Source organism: Mirounga leonina, unplaced genomic scaffold (genome assembly GCF_011800145.1).
Source record: "Mirounga leonina isolate KUSES-001 unplaced genomic scaffold, KU_Mleo_1.0 Mir_151, whole genome shotgun sequence".
Taxonomy (NCBI): Eukaryota; Metazoa; Chordata; class Mammalia; order Carnivora; family Phocidae; genus Mirounga; species Mirounga leonina.
The window spans coordinates 52,690,803-52,712,054 of record NW_023270377.1 but is presented as its reverse complement, the minus strand read 5'-3'; the positions used below and the strand labels follow the sequence as shown (position 1 = coordinate 52,712,054).

Sequence of the window (21,252 nt, the reverse complement as noted above, 5' to 3'; positions counted from 1 at the left end):
AAAAGAATCATTTAGTAAGCCAATGTTAATGGCCATGAAAGCAATAAGGAGGTAAAATCAGGTTAAAATATGCAATACTGTTTCCAAAATGATGGTATATTATCATGTATTTAATTAATACAAGATTTAATACATTAATGGAAGCATTTAAAATCAATTCAAAAATTGTGGATATCTGCTAATAAGCTATTATAAACCATATATAATACCACATTTTAAAAAATGAGACACAGCTGAGATGAAATATTTTCAAAATTTTATCAATATTAATAACTTCTTGATAATAAAAATCAATTACTTTGATACAATGTATTCAGCAAAAAAATTAGCCTTAAAATTAGCTAATTATAATAAGATGATAAGCACAAATAATAATAAATCTGGCAATCAAAAAAGTATACACTTTAAAGTTTCTATAAAATTTGATTATGTATTAACAAAACATGTCCTGTAATAGTGGAGTAAAACTCAGGATAACATATACTAATATTTAATTTGAAAATCAGAACTAAAAAGCAGGGAGGTCAGAGAATTCATAAACTTGAAATTCACATATTAAGGTGATAATCTCTTAACACTGAACTTTAAAATATTTTAAGTACAAATTATAGAATGACCTAACAGATCACTGTGCACTAAATAAAATTTCAATGAGGATATACAGGAATATAAAAGAAAATATATGCGTGAGAGAAAGATATTCAAATGGAAATGTTAATGCAAAAATGATACATGGACATTTTAATTCCCCCCCACCCAAAATGTGCTAGTAAAACAACATGTTTAATGTGTCCGGCTGGAAAGAGCACCATTCACATCCTAACAATAACAAAAGCCAGATAATCTATAAAATTTTAACTTCTGTGGAACTTTCTCTGAGAGCCAAGGTCACAGAAAAATCACCTACTCTGAAAACAAAGAAAAGACAGCACCATAGAGAGAATGCTGGAAGGGAAGCCTACAAAGTGGCATGTGCAAAGTTTTGGGGGATGATGGAATTCTTTGGTATCATGACTATGAGGAAGGATTTATATCTATATATGTTGGTCAAATCTCATAACTGCATGTACAATACTGGTCAATAAATCTCACTTTTTAAAAATTTTAAGAAAAAAGACAACAACAAAAACAACATAAAGACTTGTGGGCAAACTACTAGAGAAAGAAGGAAAAGAAAAATTCAGAAACATTCCCATATGCAAAACTGGGTACATCCATACCATATATGAAGTTATAATATAAACACTAAATGAGGGGAAATTACCAAAACTGCAAACTGCTTTGCTAAAGGGGGAAGGATAAATCATCTTAGTAAGATACCAAAAACATGGTATCAAAAGTTCATAAAACTATCAGTGAAAAATGGATCCATCATAATAATTAAACTGTATAACAAACTGCTATTGATAATAATACATTAAGTCCAAACTAAAAGCCTTAAACATTTATATTAGAAAAGAAAGGGTAATGAATAATGAAATAAGTGACCTACTTAAGAAGCTGGGGTCAGGGAATAGTGGGAGAACAACAGAATAAATCCAAAGAAAATAGAAGGAAGAAGGTGAAAAAATAAGAAATAAAGCCAAAAGTTTTCCCCAAAAAAACTAAAATAAAATGGACAAATTTCTGAGACGATAAAGAAAAGCACAAATAAATAACAATAAGAGTGAAAAGAACACAGCTACATTGACAGCAGTGGTTTAAAAGATAATACGGACACAGAAAAATCTTGTGTCAATAACTATGCAAATTTAGAAGAAATGGACAAATTCCTATAAGAAATCATTTATCAAAATTGGCATAAGAAAAAACAAAACACTTATACCAATGAAGTAATCACTAGACTCCATTTTCAGTAATCATACCCTTAGTGATAATTTAGTATTGTTATTCTGAGATCATTTGATGAGGAAGAAAGCAAATAATTAATATAAGACATTCTAATTCTGCCATTCCTGAGATCCTTGAGAAATGGAATTCTTGAGAAGGAAGATGTAGCAGGGGAAAAGTTACCCTTATGCTCTTCAATTTGAGTTGGAAGTATCCATTTAAACTCATGATGTATTTCATCTTAAATAAAAATACACACACTATTCTCATACACAAATCTAGTTCTCAACATTGACAAGTTTAGAAAGGATGACCAGTTCTGTAGAAATGGCACACCTCTAGCATCCAGACTGTTACCTCCAAATACCATTTCCCTCTAAAGGGAATCAAGGCTCTTTGGAGAAATGGCCAATTCCAGATCTTGGGGCTAGAAACATTCATGATGAGCTTAGACCATCTTCTCACCCAGGTATCAACAGAGGTATCAAAGACTACTTGGGTTGTGCCAAAAAGCTTGAAAAGGCTTCCAATGGCCAAAGATGGAAAAATTTGCCTATCAATAAAAATAATAAATGCCGTATTTTGAAACATTAAGTATGTTGAATTCAATGAGCTCATACTGATACAAAAGAAATGATCATCACTGGACTATCCTGGGGAATAAATTTACTTTATTGAAAGCTAGCAAATGCAAGGAAATAGGCATTTATCTCACCTTTCATATACAAACTGTACCACTGGGTAAACAAACAATGAAGGTAAGTTTCTCATTATTGATGTGTTCCAGCTAGTGAATGAAAAAAGAATAGAACTAAAACATTATCATTTTAAATCTTTACTAAATCCAGGCACTAAACATAAAGGGCCACCAGCATCACAAAAAAGATAACCATTATGAGTTTCATGATCAAGGAACACATTACCACTAATGAATGACCTTGGAAAAGAAAATTAAACATGAATCTAATCAATTGTCTAAATCTAACTATCAATTTATAGAAATACAGATTCAAAAAGGCAGCAGAATATGTTAAACTACACCACACAGATGCTTGCTGCAATGAAAAACTGTAAGACAAACAACAACCTGGTCTCTTCAAGAAAAAAAATACATAAGAAAGGAGAAAGAAAAATTAATATTAAAAAGCTTTATTTAATGAATTAAGTATAGAATCCCACAACCAATAATAAGAGAATTACATATCCTTTTTAAGCATGCATTAAATATTTAAAAACTTGACTATGTATCAGGCCATAAAGAAAGCCTTGGTATATTTCAAAGGCACTAACTGAAAATATTCTATCACTACAATGAATTTAAGTTAGAAGTAAATAATTAATCAAATCAAATCAAATTAATAAGATTTTAAGACCCTATCTACTTGGAAAAGGATCTCAACCAATCACAATATGTCAATACTACTTGGATCCTGATTCAAATCAATCAATTCATCTGTGTATATGCATAATTTATATATAAATTTATAAATAAGTTTTAAAATATATTATTTATATATTTTATATATGGCTCAATCCTTTTATGATATTTATTAAATAATTATAAATTTGAAACCAACTAGCTCTTTGATATTAAGAGGAATTGTTTCTTTTAAGGGAAACGATACCATAATAATGGTATTGGGTTATACTTTTTTAAAAGAATCTTTATGTTGGGCGCCTGGGTGGCTCAGTTGGTTGGGCGACTGCCTTCAGCTCAGGTCATGATCCTGGAGTCCCTGGATCGAGTCCCGCATCGGGCTCCCTGCTCGGCAGGGAGTCTGCTTCTCCCTCTGACCCTCCCCCATCTCATGTGCTCTCTCTCATTCTCTTTCTCTCTCAAATAAATAAATAAAATCTTAAAAAAAAAAAAAGAATCTTTATGTTTTAGAGACACATAGTAAAATATTTACAAATAAATTCAAATGTCTTCAATTTCCTTCACTATAATAATATCCCCAGTCTTCTTTGAGGTAAATGGATAAAGGTAAGAATGGGGCAGGATGGACCATGGTTTGATAGATGCTGGAATTGGGTATAGGAATGCTTGGAGTTAACTGTAATATTTTGTTTACTTTTTTATGTGTTCATAATTATAATAAAAATACTAAAAACCTAACATATATATATATATATATATATAAACTCTTTTAAATGAATCTTTTCAGAAAGAATATGCCCAGCCAGTTTACAAGTGAGTTTTAAAAATCAAAGAACAGATCATTTCAATCTTTTTTTAAGCGATATATATATATATATTTTTTAAAGATTTTATTTATTTATCTGACAGAGCACAAGCAGGGGCAGCAGCAGAGGGAGAGGGAGAAGCAGACTTCCGTTGAGCAGGGAGCCCAATGTGGGGCTTGATCCCAGGATCCTGGGATCATGACCTGAGCCGAAGGTGGACGCTTAACCAACTGAGCCACTCATGTGCCCCCAGATCATTTCAATCTTAAATAAATGCTTCCAGAGAACAGAAATGCAGAGAACACTCCCAACTCATATTATGAGACTAACACTGATACCCAAGGACAATCTGAGAAAAGAAAAGACCATAAGACTTGCAAATATCAAGTATTAGCCAGTATCAAGCAAGGCTGTGGAGCAGTGAAAATATTAGACACTACAAGTGGATATATAAATTAGAATGCTTTTTTGGAAAGCAGTTTGGCATTATCTTAAAAATCTGAACTGGATAAGCTGCAAACAGAGAAAATCTCATACATGTTTTATCAGGAGACATGTACAAGAATGTTTGTAGCATATCATTCATAATGACAAAAGAATGGAAACCCAAATGTCCATCAACAAGAGAATAAGTGGATTGTTTTTATTCACATAGAAGAATAACTTTCAGCAATGAGAATGAATCAACTACATCTACTGCAAGAATATGCATGAACCTACCTACAATGAGAGAGAAAAAGCAGGTCAGTGAATATTAAAATCATACCATTTTTAAAAAGCTCAAAAACAAGTGAAACTAATACAGTATTTAGTAATAAATTATATCTTTAAATGGCAACTCTAGAGATATAAATATAAAAAATAAAAGATAAACACTCCCTATTTTCTTCCGAAGATTTTGTCTTTCACATTTAAGTTTTTAATACGCACACACACACACACACAATGAGAAAATAAACAAAGGATGGATAAATACAAATAAATGCCTTTATTTCAAGGTATGGCTATTTCGGTTCTTAGGTTGGGTCAGGGGTATCCAAGTGTTTGTTTTAGTATTGTTTTGTATATACACACATTTTTAAGAATATGTACCAAATACTATATTTAAAAACTGAAAACAGAATCAAGAAAGAATCAAGAGAAGGGAACAAGTAACAGCAGGGGCAGGATGAGATCTCAAGCACCAACTCAAGAAAGTAACTTCTCTGAGGCAGCACTCAGGGAGGTTACAGGGAGAACAAAGGAAAATCTAGAGATGGTAGTAACAGAAAAGCTGAGGGGGGTTATATGCCTTTTTTTCCCATGTAAAAAGTAAAAGATACAGAACATCAAATTACATTTTTGGTTAGTTTAGTAACAGCAAACTATATTATGCCTAAATGGCAATTAATGTAATCTCTCTTGTATGAGTTTAGCATATCTCAATTTCACTGTTTTACTATTTAGATAACAATAAGAGCTAATTAAAATAAACATCTTAACATTTTTTAAAATAAAATAAACATCTTAGAAAAAAAGAACAGAAAAATATTATTCTTTTATTGAAAAACTTGTCACAGACAGCTTAATCCTCTTGTTCCAATGTCGCTTATTTGGACTAGTTCTCAGAGACAGGCATGACGTTAAACTGTCACTGTAAGTGGAGTCAGGCCACAGAACGATCTCATCTGCCAGCAAGTCCTTCTGGGATCTAGGCAGGCACGTCCACACAGTCAGCTCCTAGGGAGAGCCTTTTCCTTTCTCCAAAGTGCCTAGCAATCTATTAACTAGATATACACCAACAGTGAAACAGAAACATGTATTTACTCTATGAGGAAATAAACTACTTTGCTAAATTGAGCACCAATTCACATCTGAAAAGATATTCCCAGAACACTCTGTCCTGAAAAGACAACTGAATAGAAAACATAATGAATGTAAAATATAATGAATGATGTCTCTGCTCTTCTACTGTGCCTTATTTGGCACAATAGTCTACTTAAGCACTGAAAAATATCTCTTGAAAAATCTATCATGTCCCTTATATTATAATTTAACTTTTAATGATGTGTTATTCATTTGTTCAACATTCATTATTTAATAGGAGTTAAATTCATTTATTAGAAGTATTATTAGTAGAAGCCATGTGTTCTAGTGCTGAGAATAGAAGGATAAATAAGAGATGTTTCTACAAAGGAAATGAGCTTTTTATTTCTGCAGTATTCCAGAGAGAGTTGTGCAATGCTTTCACAAAAAGAAGTAGATTAAAGTTTTCTGGTTTATTTCTACAGCCTTTGTTAAAAATACTCTAAATCTAAATGTTGTCATCCCTTTGATGTAATAGCACAGAGGGACAAAGGTTTTACTACAATATGCCAAATGATTTCCAAATTCCTGTCTTATGTTAAACACCATTATAATTGAAAGGATACTAAGCTAGGAGCCAATTACTCCAGGTTTGTGCCCTAGCTCTGCCACAAATTCACTGACCTTGTAAGAAGTAACCTAAACGAAATCACTCCAGGCTTATTTCCCCAAACTATCAAAGAAGGCATCTGCATTAAACTATCTATGATGTCTCTTTAAGCTCTTAAGAGGATTCTAATGAGTTGTCATCCTATACATTTAATTTGGGCCATTCTCTCTAATATTATGACTTAATCTTGCCCAATGAAGAGCATTTGTCACTTTTTACACACACTGGTCTCACACACACACAAAAAGTTAAAATAAATATTATAAACAAGAATGTAGAAATATATATTTTATAGTACCTAAATACATTAAAGTCATTGGTAACAGATTTCAAGTTTAATAAGTCAAAGGGAAAATTTTCAATTTTTCAGTTATATGTAGCAAAAGTTTACTTGTATCCGAATATTTCTTTTAAAACCTTTATTCCTAAAATTAACTTAAATGCAAATAGACAGATTTACTCTTTAATGACATAAAATTTACTTATGCAAAACAGACAATAAACAAGGGGATATCATAATTATAGACACCTGCATAAAACTCACTTTATCATTAGAAAATATTTTGTACAATCTATATTATAAAAGTCACTAATGGCTGTTAAAAGTGAAAATAGATCTGCCATGTAGATATATAGGACTGTATCAACACCAAAGGTATCTCAATGCTAAATACCAGTTTGAACAATCAGCAGACTGAAAATCACAACCACTTAAAATTAACAACCTAAGGAACTATCTACTGTGATGAAATATCTGTTTCCACTGAAATAATTTCATCTTTACTTAAGAGGGTGAGGGCTAGGAGAAGTGCAGAGGAAGCTGGCAAAACACCAATAACTGATTTCATTTTGTTAGATAATGTTCAAATAGAATGAAGGAAGAAAAATTAAGAAGAGTTTGCAGCAGTAGGCAAGAATCTTTTTGTATGAAATGCCAAATATCTAAGTATCACCATTTTGAAGTGAGTCAGGAGTGGCATCCATAAAAGGAAAGAAAAGCCCTCCTCCCAGTGCATGCATAGCTTAAGTACACTCTGTTTGCAAAGGTGAATTAAGTATCCACTTGCCTTTGGAAAATGACACTATTTGCCAGAACGCAGTGTATAAATTACAACTGTCTCTAAGATGACAAACCAAGTTTCAATGAACAAACAACTCAACTCCACTCCAGCACCGGCAAGCATCACAGAGAAATGAGATTTCACAAAAAGAGGAAAATCAAATGCACAAGTAAAAGTAAGAAACTGTGTTTTTCTGGGGGTAGAAGGGCGGGGTGTAGGCCTGAAGTAAAATTGGAGTGCAGAGAAAGGAAACTGTAGAGGAGATTTCTGTAAGTTGGAAAAGCACAGAAACAGATTAGAAAGTAAATAACCTACATTAAAAAAAAAAGAGAGAGAAAACGGACACATATCAAAGTCAATGTGGTGAAACAAATTTGGAATCCCACACTAAGTGATTTTCTCTAAACTATTCATTACAGCTTCTCAAGTTACAAGATACTGGTAAGATTTCTAATATGTCCTTTCTATTAAGTTTTGAAAGAGACCACTAAAACAGCCAACCTTTTTAAAAGTTTAAATATGAAGCAATGCAAAATCAGGGTCATTCTATCTTATAGAAAATGTTTTATTTCCTGGCAACAAAGAGCAGAAAAAGAAGAAGAAAAAAAAGATAATCAAATTAAAAAAAAAAAAAAAGTCCAGTCCTCCCCAAAAGTAATCATCACCAAAATTAAAAGCAAAATTAGAAAATAAAGGTCTTATGTCTAATCCCTTTCACCCTATGATTCTTAATATGAAAACATGCAAATAATGCCATAATTGCTAAATATTCTAAGGAAATATTTTCCAAAACCACAAAGTTGTGAAAATCTTAAGTGACTATTCAATGAGTAAGAAATAACACTGTAAACTAGAGCAAAAACATTCAAAATTACAAAGAATCAAATGTGCATTATTGTATTAGAATATTAATTTAAGGGGCGCCAGGGTGGCTCAGTCATTAAGCATCTGCCTTCGGCTCAGGTCATAATCCCAGGGTCCTGGGATGGAGCCCCGCATATGGCTCCCTGCTTGGTGGGAAGCCTGCTTCTCCCTCTCCCACTCCCCCCTGCTTGTGCTCCCTCTCTCGCTGGGTCTCTCTGTGTCAAATAAATAAATAAAATCTTAAAAAAAAAAAAAATCAAACAATCCCTTACCTCGGGAAAAGATGGTACCACAAACTCAAGATTTCATTTCTCAAAAAAAATATTTAAAACAATACATATTCCTAAAGTACTGAGCATTTCTTAAGACTGGCCCACTGGTAATATTTCCCCAAAAGTTACGAAAATCTCATGAACACTGTCCATAGCATTCTATTTTATCCTTTTTCCCAGACTATAATACAGAAGTCGTACATAATGAGCTTGTTTTAAGAAAGGATTTACTAAATTATTAATATTTAAAAATACTGAAGTGAACTTCATTAAACCATTTTAAATAACATATTATATACCAAAGTAAAAAAGACCAATTTTGACTTTTGGCATCTAACAAATGGCATTCATGATCTTTCATTTTAAAACAGTTACGATGGGCGCCTGGGTGGCTCAGTTGGTTAAGCGACTGCCTTCGGCTCAGGTCATGATCCTGGAGTCCCGGGATCGAGTCCCACATCGGGCTCCCTCCTCAGCAGGGAGTCTGCTTCTCCCTCTGACCCTCCCCCTCTCATGTTCTCTCTATCTCATTCTCTCTCTCAAATAAATAAATCTTTAAAAAAAAAAAATCTTAAAAAATAAATAAATAAATAAATAAAATAGTTACGACAGGGACACCTGGATGGCTTAGACATTTAAGCATCTGACCCTTGGTTTCAGCTCAGGTCGTGGTCTCAGGGTCATGAGAACAGGACCCACGTCAGGCTCTGTGCTTGGCACACAGTCTGCTTGAGATTCTTTCACCCTTTTCCCCCTGCTCTCTCTCTCAAATAAATAAATCTTTAAAGCAGTTATGTAAGACAAAGAGTTGAGTCATTTATAAAATTATCTACTTTCATGTTCAATTTTAAGACTACATATTAATTAAGATGAAAAGTGGTATTATATCTTCAGGGGCACCTAGGTGGCTCAGTCAGTTAAGCATCTGCCTTTGGCTCAGGTCATGATCCCAGGGTTCTGGGATCGAGCCCCACGTCAGGCTCCCTGCTTAGCGGGGAGTCTGTTTCTCCCTCTGTCCCTCCCCACTGCTCATTCTCTCCCTCTCTCAAATAAATTAATAAAATCTTGAGGATGGGTTAGCCTGGTGGTGGGTATTGAGGAGGGCACATTCTGCATGGAGCACTGGGTGTTGTGCACAAACAATGAATCATGGAACACTTCATCTAAAACTAATGATGTAATGTATGGGGATTAACATAAGAATAAAATAAAAAAAATAAAATAAAAAAATGATGATAAAAAAATCAACTTAGTTTTCATGGGAACAGTTCTGAATTACCCTTGTAATTCACTATTTTATGCAATATTTATCTGAATTATGTCATTAATAAATACAAGTATAAAAAAAAGAAAGAAAGAAAGAAAAATGATATTAGATCTTCAAAAACAGAGGGGATAATTATTTTCATAACCTAATTTTTGAAATTTCAACTTTTATACTTTAAAAAAATCGGCTGGTTTGGGGCGCCTAGGTGGTTTCAGTAGGTTAAAGCATCCAAATCTTGGTTTTGACTCAGGTTATGATCTCAGGGTTGTGAGATCGAGCCCCACGTTGGGACTCCACGCTGGGCATGAAACCTGCTTAAGATTCTCTCCCCCTCTTCCTCTGCCCCTCTGTGTCCCTCTTTAAAAAAAAAAAAAAAAAATCAGCTAGTTTATTTTTATAATTTTTACATTTCTTTTTAAGCAACTATAAATGAGAAAAGGTTTGCAAGTCTGGCCTGGTAGACTCTTTGAAAGTATAGAAAATCTTCTATTGTTCATAAATGAAAGTTCAAATATCATTTAATCACACTATATACTACGTTTTTTACCATAATTTTTAGAGTACGAAAGACATCATCATATGCTAAATAATAATTTTGATGAAATGAGATTCATGTGTTAGAAAATCTATCTAAATCTTAGGAATGGGCAGAAGATATTGTTCCTGCATGCAATGCTGGGCCTGTACCTTTGACTTACTTCCCAGAGACTAACCAGGGACAGAGGTCAACTTATAGATTTTGCTCAGAAAAAAATGCAAATAATTTACTGAAACTGATCAATTTCTGTCTAGTGAAATAAAACAACCTCAAACTTTAGAACTTTTGGATCTGAAGGACATTAACCAGTTCTGTATCTAACTTGGCAATCTTATCTGTCTATAAAAATCCTAAATTCCTCAAAAGCTCTTTGAACGGCACCTCACAAATTACTAATAACCTCATTAGATAATGAGCTGCATATGTTTGTGTTTATTTTATATTTACATGAGAGTCATGTTTTTACCTTTATGAAAAGTACACTATAACATATGCTTTATCTATTCAAGATTGTGGTAGAGATCATATTCTGATTCTTACCTAATTTAATTGCTAAATAATTCTGAAGTATTTTTGACTATCCATTTCCATGAATATTCTAATATGTATCGGTACCATTAAATTCTTGAAGAAAAGATTAATCAATTACATTCAAAGTAGCTATCATTTTAAGGAGGAACCTAAACTTCAGATCTACCTCCAAGGAAATCTGAAACCTAGAAAACAAGCACAAAGGGAGCCAGAATAAAACAGTGGAACTATAAAAAGTTAAATAAAAAAGATCACTACCTACATAAAGTTTTTCAAACCTTTGCCAAGTCCTTTCAAAGGAAGTAAAAACCATAAAATTTTTTAACAGTAAATACAACTTTTTTTCTATTTTATATATGTTAGGTTAAGATAAATTAAATGACTAAACCACAATATTTTATTAACTAGCACATACTATTGCTCAGCAAGTTTGAAGAGAAAGATACTTGCCATTTAACCAAAACATTTGTGAAGGTTTTTAGTCTAGAATCTAACTTTCAGAAAGATTTAAAACTTGTTTCTCCTTTATGGTCACTATTCCATCTGTAACTAGAACACTTATCCTTTCCTAATACAACATTCCCAAAGAACCTAACACGGAACCTCTCACTCTGCAGGCACTCAGATGTTTCATATTTCATCTTACTTAATGCTAAGAATGTGGGTGCAAGATGTGAATTAAAAACGCCTATGTATGTCTTTGAGTGCTTACTACAAATTCATGTGTGTATATGTGTTTATATACATATTATTTCAGTGTGTACGTCTGCTTGTTATTTGTCAGCTGGGGAATATTTTTTTCACTAAGGGAAAACAGCTTCCTGCAAAAACTGGGAAGAGTCATAATACATGGAGCCAGAGGCACTGACAGAGAGCATGAAGGAAGTCTTTGGTCTTGGAGCCTAACATTTGTTAGGCCTCAAAAAACAAAAACAAAAAATAAAAAATAAAAACCAGAATCAAACGCAGTATTAAGAAGAGATAAGAAAACAATTTAGAATGGTGGCTGATTATCATCGCCAGTAAATAACACTTTTACTCTCATGAATGACAATAAAGAATAAGGTAGAGATCCTTTTGATTATTAGTCTCCCAATTTGAGGATAAGATTAATGCCAGTACTACTTCAATTTTATCTTGTCATTTGATAGACTATAGATACTATCATCTAAGCAACAAAAGCTTTCAAAGCCACTAGGTATAATGCTGCTGAAGGACAAAAGTACATGAATCTCTGAACTGCTAAAAGGGAAACTGGACAGGTAGATACCTATTTTCAGTGATAAGACAATACATAAGGAAATATTTAGGTAAGCAACGAGAGAAGAATATTCAATAGCTAATGAAAAACATTAGAGAAGTGAACAGGAAGAAATCATCTAGAAGAAAAAATTCAGAAAAGATGATGAGCAAGGAAATGTGAAATCATGTGGGAAGAACAAGGTGTCATTAAAACTATTATGTGTTTATTTGATGAATGTTGTCGACATCTGGTAATAAATCTTTCTTATGGATAGTTCTATGAAGTAAAACATACTCTTGCTTATAGGAACACCAGTATTTATAACAAAGTTATACTTTAAAAATATTTAGAATATAGGGGTGCCTGGGTGGCTCAGTTGGTTAAGTGTCTGCCTTCAGCTCAGGTCATCATCCCAGGACTCTGGGACAGAGCCCTGTGTTGGGCTTCCTGCTCAGTCTGCTTCTCCCTCTCCCTTTACCTCCCCCCCAACTCGTGCTCTCTCTCACCTCTCTGTCAAATAAAAAAATTTAAAATAAAAAATAAAAATATTCAGAATATATACCAAAACACAAGCTTAATTACAACAGCTCAAATGATCCAAATAACACCAAGGAAAATAATTTTTAATTAAACAAATATCTACATTGAATTTAATTATATATAGCTCTAAGTATCAAAAATGGCTGTGAACTGCACCTTAAAGTTGAATATGTTTGTCAGTATATTAGCCAGCATTTAAAATTACTTACTCTCATCTCATTAGGATATTAGGCTTTTTAATAAGTGCCTAGCGCTTATTTACTTGGGAAAATACTCTAGCTGAATCTCTTCAATGTCTAAAAGAAAACAATATGGTGATAAAAGAAACTTTCACAGTTGAGTTTTAAAATCAATCTATGACATTAGACCTAAGCGGACAGGAAATCTGTCTTCTATTTTACCCTCTAAGATGCAAGGTGTTTAGTCACTATGTATTCATATAGCATGAAACCCAACAAGGCAAAGCATTTCTAAGCAGATGCCTACGCTTAAAGCAGGATGTGATGTGCTCTTTGTAAAAGGGATCTTTTCTCCTACTGAGTGTTCGCAGCTTTAGTTTCTACACCACTGGCCTCTGCTCACTTTGCTTTCTCTCAGAGCAACACTTCCTGTGTGCCCCTGGCATGAACAGCAGACCTCCCTACCAGTCAGAAGTACTCACTCACCATGGCAACATTCAGGCCTCCTGCTTCGAAACTTTACTCTCTTCCCTCACTATACTTTTGTTTCTCCTCCTTAGGATGCAGTTTCCCATTCAACTATCAGGTAACACCTTTCCTAATGGAACCCAGCAGCCCAGGCTACCCTCCCCTACAATGCTGGCACAGCTTCTCACTAAGTCTACATCACAGTCAAGTCAACCAATGACAGAAGTGTGTAAGATAAAAGCAGGAGGAAAAGTGCAACTTGTTTCTGCTTAGGATGTAGAAGGCTGGAAAGAACAATGCTCCAACCCTTACACCACCACCACCACTAAAATGATGCAAGTTAATCTGAAAAACAACAACTCTTCTGGAACCCATGAGGGTTAATAGGACAACTAACTAACCTGAAATCTAAAGATAGACCAGTGTCTTCAAGAAAAGATGGGGCTGGAGCATTTGCTTACCTGGGGAAAATGCCAGCCATGATACAGGCCAGGTAAGAATTCAGCTAACATTTTTAACGAATTGCTACAGGCCAAATGTGAACTAATTCAAAAGTACAGAACCCCTGGGAAGCATGGACACAAGAAGAATTCAGTCACTCACGGGCTCTTCTCCATAGACCTCCTGGGAATCATGAGAAAGACTGGGATAGTAAAGATAAGAAACTTCAAAACAGCCTCTCTCAGAGTACAGGCCTGGGGGAAGCAAACAGCCGCCACTACTGGAAAGGCATGAAGCTGAAGGACGGCCCAGATTCTTGAACTCTGTCTCCTCTAGAGAATAAAAACCTTCATGTCCTGAGGGAAAAGCAGCAAACCCAGATGACCTTAGAGGACAAATACAGCCCCATTGTTGCTAGAGGGAAGGAAAAGAAAAGCCCTCTATCTACTAGAAACAAGAATATATGATGAGCCCAGGCTATCACAGGCCTCCTAAACCTGAGATAGAGGGCCCTATTTCCTAGACCCAGCATCACAAAGCCTGCCTAAGACTGAGGTTGAACCAGAACAACAGAAAATGTCCCTCTGACAAACACTGAATAACAAGGAACAGCAGTCTTTTGCTAATGGAGAGTCAATAGTGGAAAGAGATCTTTTCTGAGGCAAGGTGCAAAGGAAAGACCTATAGTTGAGGGTGGGATAAATATTGAAAAAAAAAAAAAAACAGTCTCTGGCAAGTTAGCACCACCTTCAACATAAGTAGCTCTAGAGGAATCTGAAGCCTGTGGTGCACTGAAGAAAATAACAGCAACAGCAAAAGCCCAAGTCAATTCAACTCCTGGCTAGGCTAATTCTCTTGCTCCACTAAAAGCCTAGCAAAAACCAAGGTGGGCCCATGTATAGGCACAATACTATTTACCTCAGTCTTTGCTATCCTAAACAGATGTCCAACATGCAACAAAAAATAACAAGGCATGCAAAAACCAAGAAAACAACCCACTGTCAGGAAACAAAGCAAACAATATAACTAGAGTAAGACAGACCCAGAGAGCGAAGTATCAGACAGGGAATTTAAGATAATATAACACATGCTAAAGGTTCTCACGGAAAAACTGCAAGACAACATGCAAGAACAGATGGGGAATTTCAGCAGAGATAGAAACTATAAGGAAGAATCAAATAGAACTGTTACAAATCAGGAATGCAAGCTGGTGTAGCCACTCTGGAGAACAGTATGGAGGTTCCTCAAAAAAGTTGAAAATAGAGCTACCCTATGACCCAGCAACTGCACTACTGGTTATTTACCCCAAAGATACAAATGTAGTAATCCAAAGAGGCACCTGCACCCCAATGTTTATAGCTGTAATGTCCACCATAGCCAAACTATGGCAAGAGCCCAGATGCCCAACGACAGACGAATGGATGAAGAAGATGTGGTAGATATATACAATGAAATATTATGCAGCCATCAAAAAAATGAAACCTTGCCATTTGCAACAACGTGGATGGAACTAGAGGGGATTATGCTAAGCGAAATAAGTCAATCAGAGAAAGACAATTATCATATGATCTCATTGATATGCAGAATTTAAGTAACAAGGAAGAAGATCATAGGGGAAGAGAGGAAAAAATGAAGACGAAACCAGAGAGGGAGACAAACCATAAGAGACTCCTAATCATAGGAAACAAACTGAGGGTTGCTGGAGTGGAGGCGGGTCAGGGGATGAGGAGGGCGGGTGATGGACACTGGGCTATGTGTTGTGGTGAGCACTGGGTGTTGTGTAAGACTAATGAATCACAGACCTGTACCCTTGAAACAAACATTATATGTTAATTAAAAAAATAAAAAATTAGGGAAAAAAGAAATATTACAAACCAAAAACATGGTAACATAGATGAAGTAAGTCTACAACAAATGGGTCATCAACAAACTCAATAAAGACAAAGAAACAAACAGTAAACTTGAAAATGGATAAACAGAAAATACCCAAACTGAAACACAAAGAGATAAAACACTTAAAAAAAATAAATAAATAAAACAGAACACCAACCCAGAATGGTGAGAAATTTTCAAACGGTCTAACATACATACAATTGGAATTCTAGAAGAAATATAAAAAGAAAATATTTGCAAATATCTAAGAATTTTCCAAAATTGATGGCAGATATCAAACCAGAGATCCAACAAATGCAGAGAACATCAAAGAGAACAAATACCAAATAAAATACATCTAGGCATTATATAATAAAAATGCTGAAAACCCAGAAATAAAGTGAAAATCTTAAATGTGGCCAGCAGGGAAAAAAGATATATGGCCCACAGCAGACCAAGGATACAAATAATAGAACTCTCCTCAGAAGCTATAGGAATGACAAGTTAATGGTGTGATATACTTAATGTGCTCAAAGAAATTAATGAAACAAAATTCCATACCCACTGAAAATATGTTTTGAAACCATAATAGAAACAATAGGTTTTTTTCAGAAAAACAAAAGCTAAAAAAATTCAATGCCAACAGACCTGCACTGCAAGATATGTTAAAGAAAGTCCTTCAGGCATTAGGAATATATCAAACAAAAAGATGAATCTCCAAAAAGAAATGAGTAACACCAGAAGTGGCATAAAGAAAGATGAAATTCATTTTTTTATTATTTTAATTGCTGTAAATAAACTATCAATGGCAAAAATAGTAGCCATCTATTGTGTGTTTACAGAATAGTAAAAGTAAAATGTATGACAATAATGGGAAGTACTGGATATGCATTGTTTTAAGTAATTTCTACTACATAGTAAGTGGCATATTATTTGAAGGTAACAGTACACTAATTAAAGATGTATATTGTAAACTTAGGGTGTGTGCACACAAAAAAATTTAATAAGGGATATAAACTACAATGGAGATAAAATGTAATCATAAAAAATAATCCAAAAGAAGGCAAAAAAAAAGAACCAGAAAGTACATGAAATCTAGCAAGATGATAGATTTAATCCACCTGTATCAATAATTGTATTAAATATAAATGGCCTTACAAAACACTGCAAAGAACAGATTGTCAGAATGGATATGAAAGCAAGACCTAAGGATACTCTAAGAAATCCACTTTAAATATAAAGAAATAGATAGATAAACAGATGATAGGTAAATAGGTAATATGGAAAAAGATACAACATGCAAACACTAGTCAAGAGAAAGCTGAACTAACTATACTAATGTCAAGCAAGGTATACTTCAGAACCAGATACAGTTCAAGGATAAAAAAAAACTTTTAACAGGTGTGGCAGGAAAAATATGACAGAATTGTTTAAACTTGTATTCCATCTGGGACTTCTTTCTGATCTACAATAAGATGTATTTTTACACAAGACAAATGAAGAGAATAATGTCAATAGGAAAGGATAGATAACTTTTTTTCATGGATCAAAACCAAACCAGATGCTAAAAATAATTATGACATATCACACAAAATAGACTCCAACTTCAAAATGTCCAGGATTTCCCAGTATTAGCTAAATGCCCTCTTGGTAATGCAATACTTTCTTTTTTTAAATAAAAAGTTCTACTTACTCAAAGTTTATAAAGAGTGATACAAATGAAAACAAGAAAGAACTGTGGTCTTTGACAAAGAATCATAATTTATTCCACAAGTATCTGAATGTCAATTACATACTCATCATTGCTCAGGCAGTGACTCATCACTGCATAAGCACAGCTTAGTATCCAACGATGAGCAAACAAAATACCAGCAAAATGCTCTTTTTATTTTTATTTTTTTGCAAAATGCTATTTTTAAAGATACAACACATTTCTGCTTTTTTATAGAGTGTATTTACCTCAAAGCCAAGTCTATCCTTTTCTTTCCAAAAACAAAAATGTGTTACTTTCTTATCCCAGAATTCATCAGGCTTCACTACACAAACAAGGGACACCTCAGCTGGAACAACATTCTATAAAATACAAAAAAACAATTATAAATTATACATGTAAAGTGAATAATTTATTAAGGTTATAAATTACTAGGTTTTCATGGTTGGGCTGAGTAATTAAGAGACCTTTGGAAAAGAATTAAAATAATAAGAAATACTCCAAACTTCAAAACATACATGGCAATAAAAGAAATACTTGGAAAGACAAGTTGATTCAGAAAAGATTTCAAATATACAATGTAATATATGCAGTACATGTGAATTATTTTTGTGTTTTACTGAATCGCTCTAATAGGGATATATTCAGATTAAACTATAAGACAATTTTTAATTGGCCAACTATTACATTTGGTTTTTCTACTGTATGAAAAAATTTTTTTCTAACACAATCATCTTGGAGAATTTCTTCAAATAATGTAAAATCAATTTTCTCACAAAATAAATTTCTTACTGGCCATTATACAAAGAAGCCCCGATTCTGCTTGATTATTAACTTGAAGAAGAGGACGAGCTCTGACAAATACAATTTCACATTTACTAGATATGGTTATTCATATTACCTAAAGAAGAATGGAAGTTAACATTTACTGAGTTAATAAAATATTCCATATATTTTATCAGCAAACCCCCTACAGTCTATCTTTAAATTAGATCTTAAACCTATCCATTTCTACCACCCACATTGCTAACATCCCCAAACTAGTCAGCTTTTTAAAATATCCTCTTAACAGGCCTCCCTTCTTTTTTCACATTTTCTTATGCTCACAGTAAAATTCAAACTCCTTACCAAGGCCTAGAAAGCCCTCCAAGCTCAGGCCCCCACTGACCCTCAGACCTCACCTCACACCCCTCCCCTCTCAGCTCACTCCCCTACCACAGCCATACTAAGCTTCAAGCTGTTCCTGGACTATATTAAGTCTGTTTCCACCTGAGGCTTATGCCCTTGATGTTTCCTCTGTGGGGAGTGTTTTTTGCCCTATACACCTAGGAAGAATGCTCCCTCCATTAAGATTCTACTCAAACATTCCCTTTTTAGAGAGACCGTCCCTGACTACCCTATCTAAAGTAGCACCAACTGACTCAGTCTCCTTTTAAGACTGTATTTTTCTTCATAGCATTTATCACTGTCTGTTGTTACATTATTTAGTAATTTGCCTAGTTACTTACTGTCTGACTCCTTAAGTAGAACATTAGCTTCCAAATGGCAATTACCTTATCTATCATGTGACTCCTATATCTCCAGCCTATGACAGTGCCTGGCATATAGAAAACACTCCATAAATATCTGTTCAATAAATGAATTCACATTAACAAGTAGATCTCATTCTCCCAATTTTACAGGAAAGCAAACCGAGTTTCAAAGAACTAAAGAAACTTGCCCAATATAACAGAGTTGTTAACTGATGGTGCTAAAACAGAAACCAGGTCTGACTCTAAAGTTCTACCACACCATTTTAAACGTTCTACACCAGGAATAAGCGAATTCTTTCTGAAGGTGTAGATAATAAATATTTTAGGCTTTGCAGGACATGCAGTCTCTACTGCAACTACTTCAAGTCTGTCATTGCAGTATGAAAGCAGCTATAAAAAATATAAATGAATGCGCACAGTTGAGTTCCAATAAATCTTTATTTACAAACTAGGGGTTAAATACCATTCAAGACCATAAATGGCACAACTGAATACTAATAAATATGGTTATAATTATTATTAATTAGGAGAAAACAGAAATCTTTCAATTTAAGCACATTTTTGGGCACGTAACAAATCTGGTGCCCCCCTGCAATGACCGGGCTATGAATAAGATAAATAAATTCAAAGGTATCAAAAGTTATCCGAGAGGCTGGGAAATTTAGGCTAGATTGAGGTTTATTTATATATTGACTTGTGGAAGACTATAACTTCAAAATCACTGAATATTAAAGTTGTGAGAAACAAGAAAAGCCAAACCACTCATTTTAGAGAATATTAGTTACAAACAAAGCCACCACTAAGCTCTGGGATCCCAAATACTAGTACCTTTTGAAATAAAAGCAATGAATGAGTTTTTATGTCAAAACTGTTTGACTAGGAGTAAACAAAAGGCCATTGCAACTTCTGAAAAATTAACTTATTTAATAAATCCAAAAGTTGTTAAAATACCTATCAGAAAAGAAATCACAAGAGGGGATTAAATCATCCACTGACTGTTCTTCAAAACTGCCACTGATCAAAGTCCAGTTCATACAGCAAGTCCCAAACAGGTCATCTGTGACACAGTTGAATGACAGGATGAAAGGAAGAACACAAGGTCATAATTAATGGAGTTCTCACCTAATAGTTATTTTAACAACTTTTACCAAGAAGAGTTCATCTTCAGGGTTGTGCTAGCAATATATCTGACAGAAAAAGTGATGGGATACCAATCTGTGCTCCCTTAAAAAACTGATATCCTTTCCAATCCAAAGGAGTGATTCTAATGATAAAGGTTTAGGCCACACATTTAAGAAGGAGGTAATGGGTGGATAATTTGGGGACCACTTCCAAACTCCCATTGGTAAATATACCCTTTGTAAAAGATAAAGCCAAGACTTGGGGGTTAGGCCATGTTAAGTTCCAACTGCAGCTCTTTCCCTTGTTCATTACAACAACCTGGTTAAGTTATTTAAAATCTTTGAGCCTCGGGGTGCCTGGGTGGCTCAGTCAGTTAAGCATCTGCCTTTGGCTCAGGTCATGATCTCAGGGTCCTGGGATCCAGCCCCGCATCAGGCTCCCTGCTCAGTGGGGAGTCTGCTTCTCCCTCTCTCTGCTCATGATTTTTCTCTCTCTCTCAAATAAACAAAATCTTTTTTAAAAAATTAATTAATTAAATCTTTGAGCTTCAGCTGATCTTTTGGGATAATAGAACCTGCTTCCCAAGTTCGTGAGGATAAAATTAAATGAGATTAATTTATAGGAAGTTTAGTACACTACCCAAACCATATTAAGCACTAAAATTACTAGTTCGCATCCCCCAAATCCCTTTTTCCTAATAATCCCAAATAAAAAATAAAACATTAAGAATCATTCTTCTTGGGGCACCTGGGTGGCACAGTGGTTAAGTGTCTGCCTTCTGCTCAGGTCATGATCCCAGAGTCCTGGGATCGAGCCCCGCATCAGGCTCCCTGCTCGGCGGGAAGCCTGCTTCTCCCTCTCCCACTTCCCCTGCTTGTGTTTCTGCTCTCGCTGTGTCTCTCTCTGTCAAATAAATAAATAAAATCTCTAAAAAAAAAAAAAGAATCATTCTTCTTAGTTATCATTTAAAATTCCTGGGTGGCTCAGTCAGTTAAATGTCTGCCTTCAGCTTGGGTCATGATCTCAGGGTCCTGGGATGGAGCCAGCACAGGGCTCCCTACTCAGCAAGGAGTCTGCTTCTCCCTCTGCCTCTGCCACTCCTGCTTGTGCTCTCTCTCTCCCTCTCTCTCAAATAAATAAAA

The 21,252-nt window shown here is 34.5% G+C and overlaps 1 protein-coding gene across 8 annotated transcripts in view; it reads right to left on the bottom strand.

Annotated features, from left to right (window-relative positions):
• The window catches only part of SESTD1 (SEC14 and spectrin domain containing 1), a 151,131-nt gene that overhangs the window by 61,362 nt on the left and 68,517 nt on the right, over positions 1 to 21,252 (bottom strand). For all 8 annotated transcript variants that reach the window (XM_035007629.1, XM_035007633.1, XM_035007632.1 and 5 more), the window contains one exon: positions 17,705 to 17,818. In XM_035007629.1, coding sequence (XP_034863520.1) covers positions 17,705 to 17,818 — 114 coding nt within the window. The remainder of the gene's footprint in view (positions 1 to 17,704; positions 17,819 to 21,252) is intronic.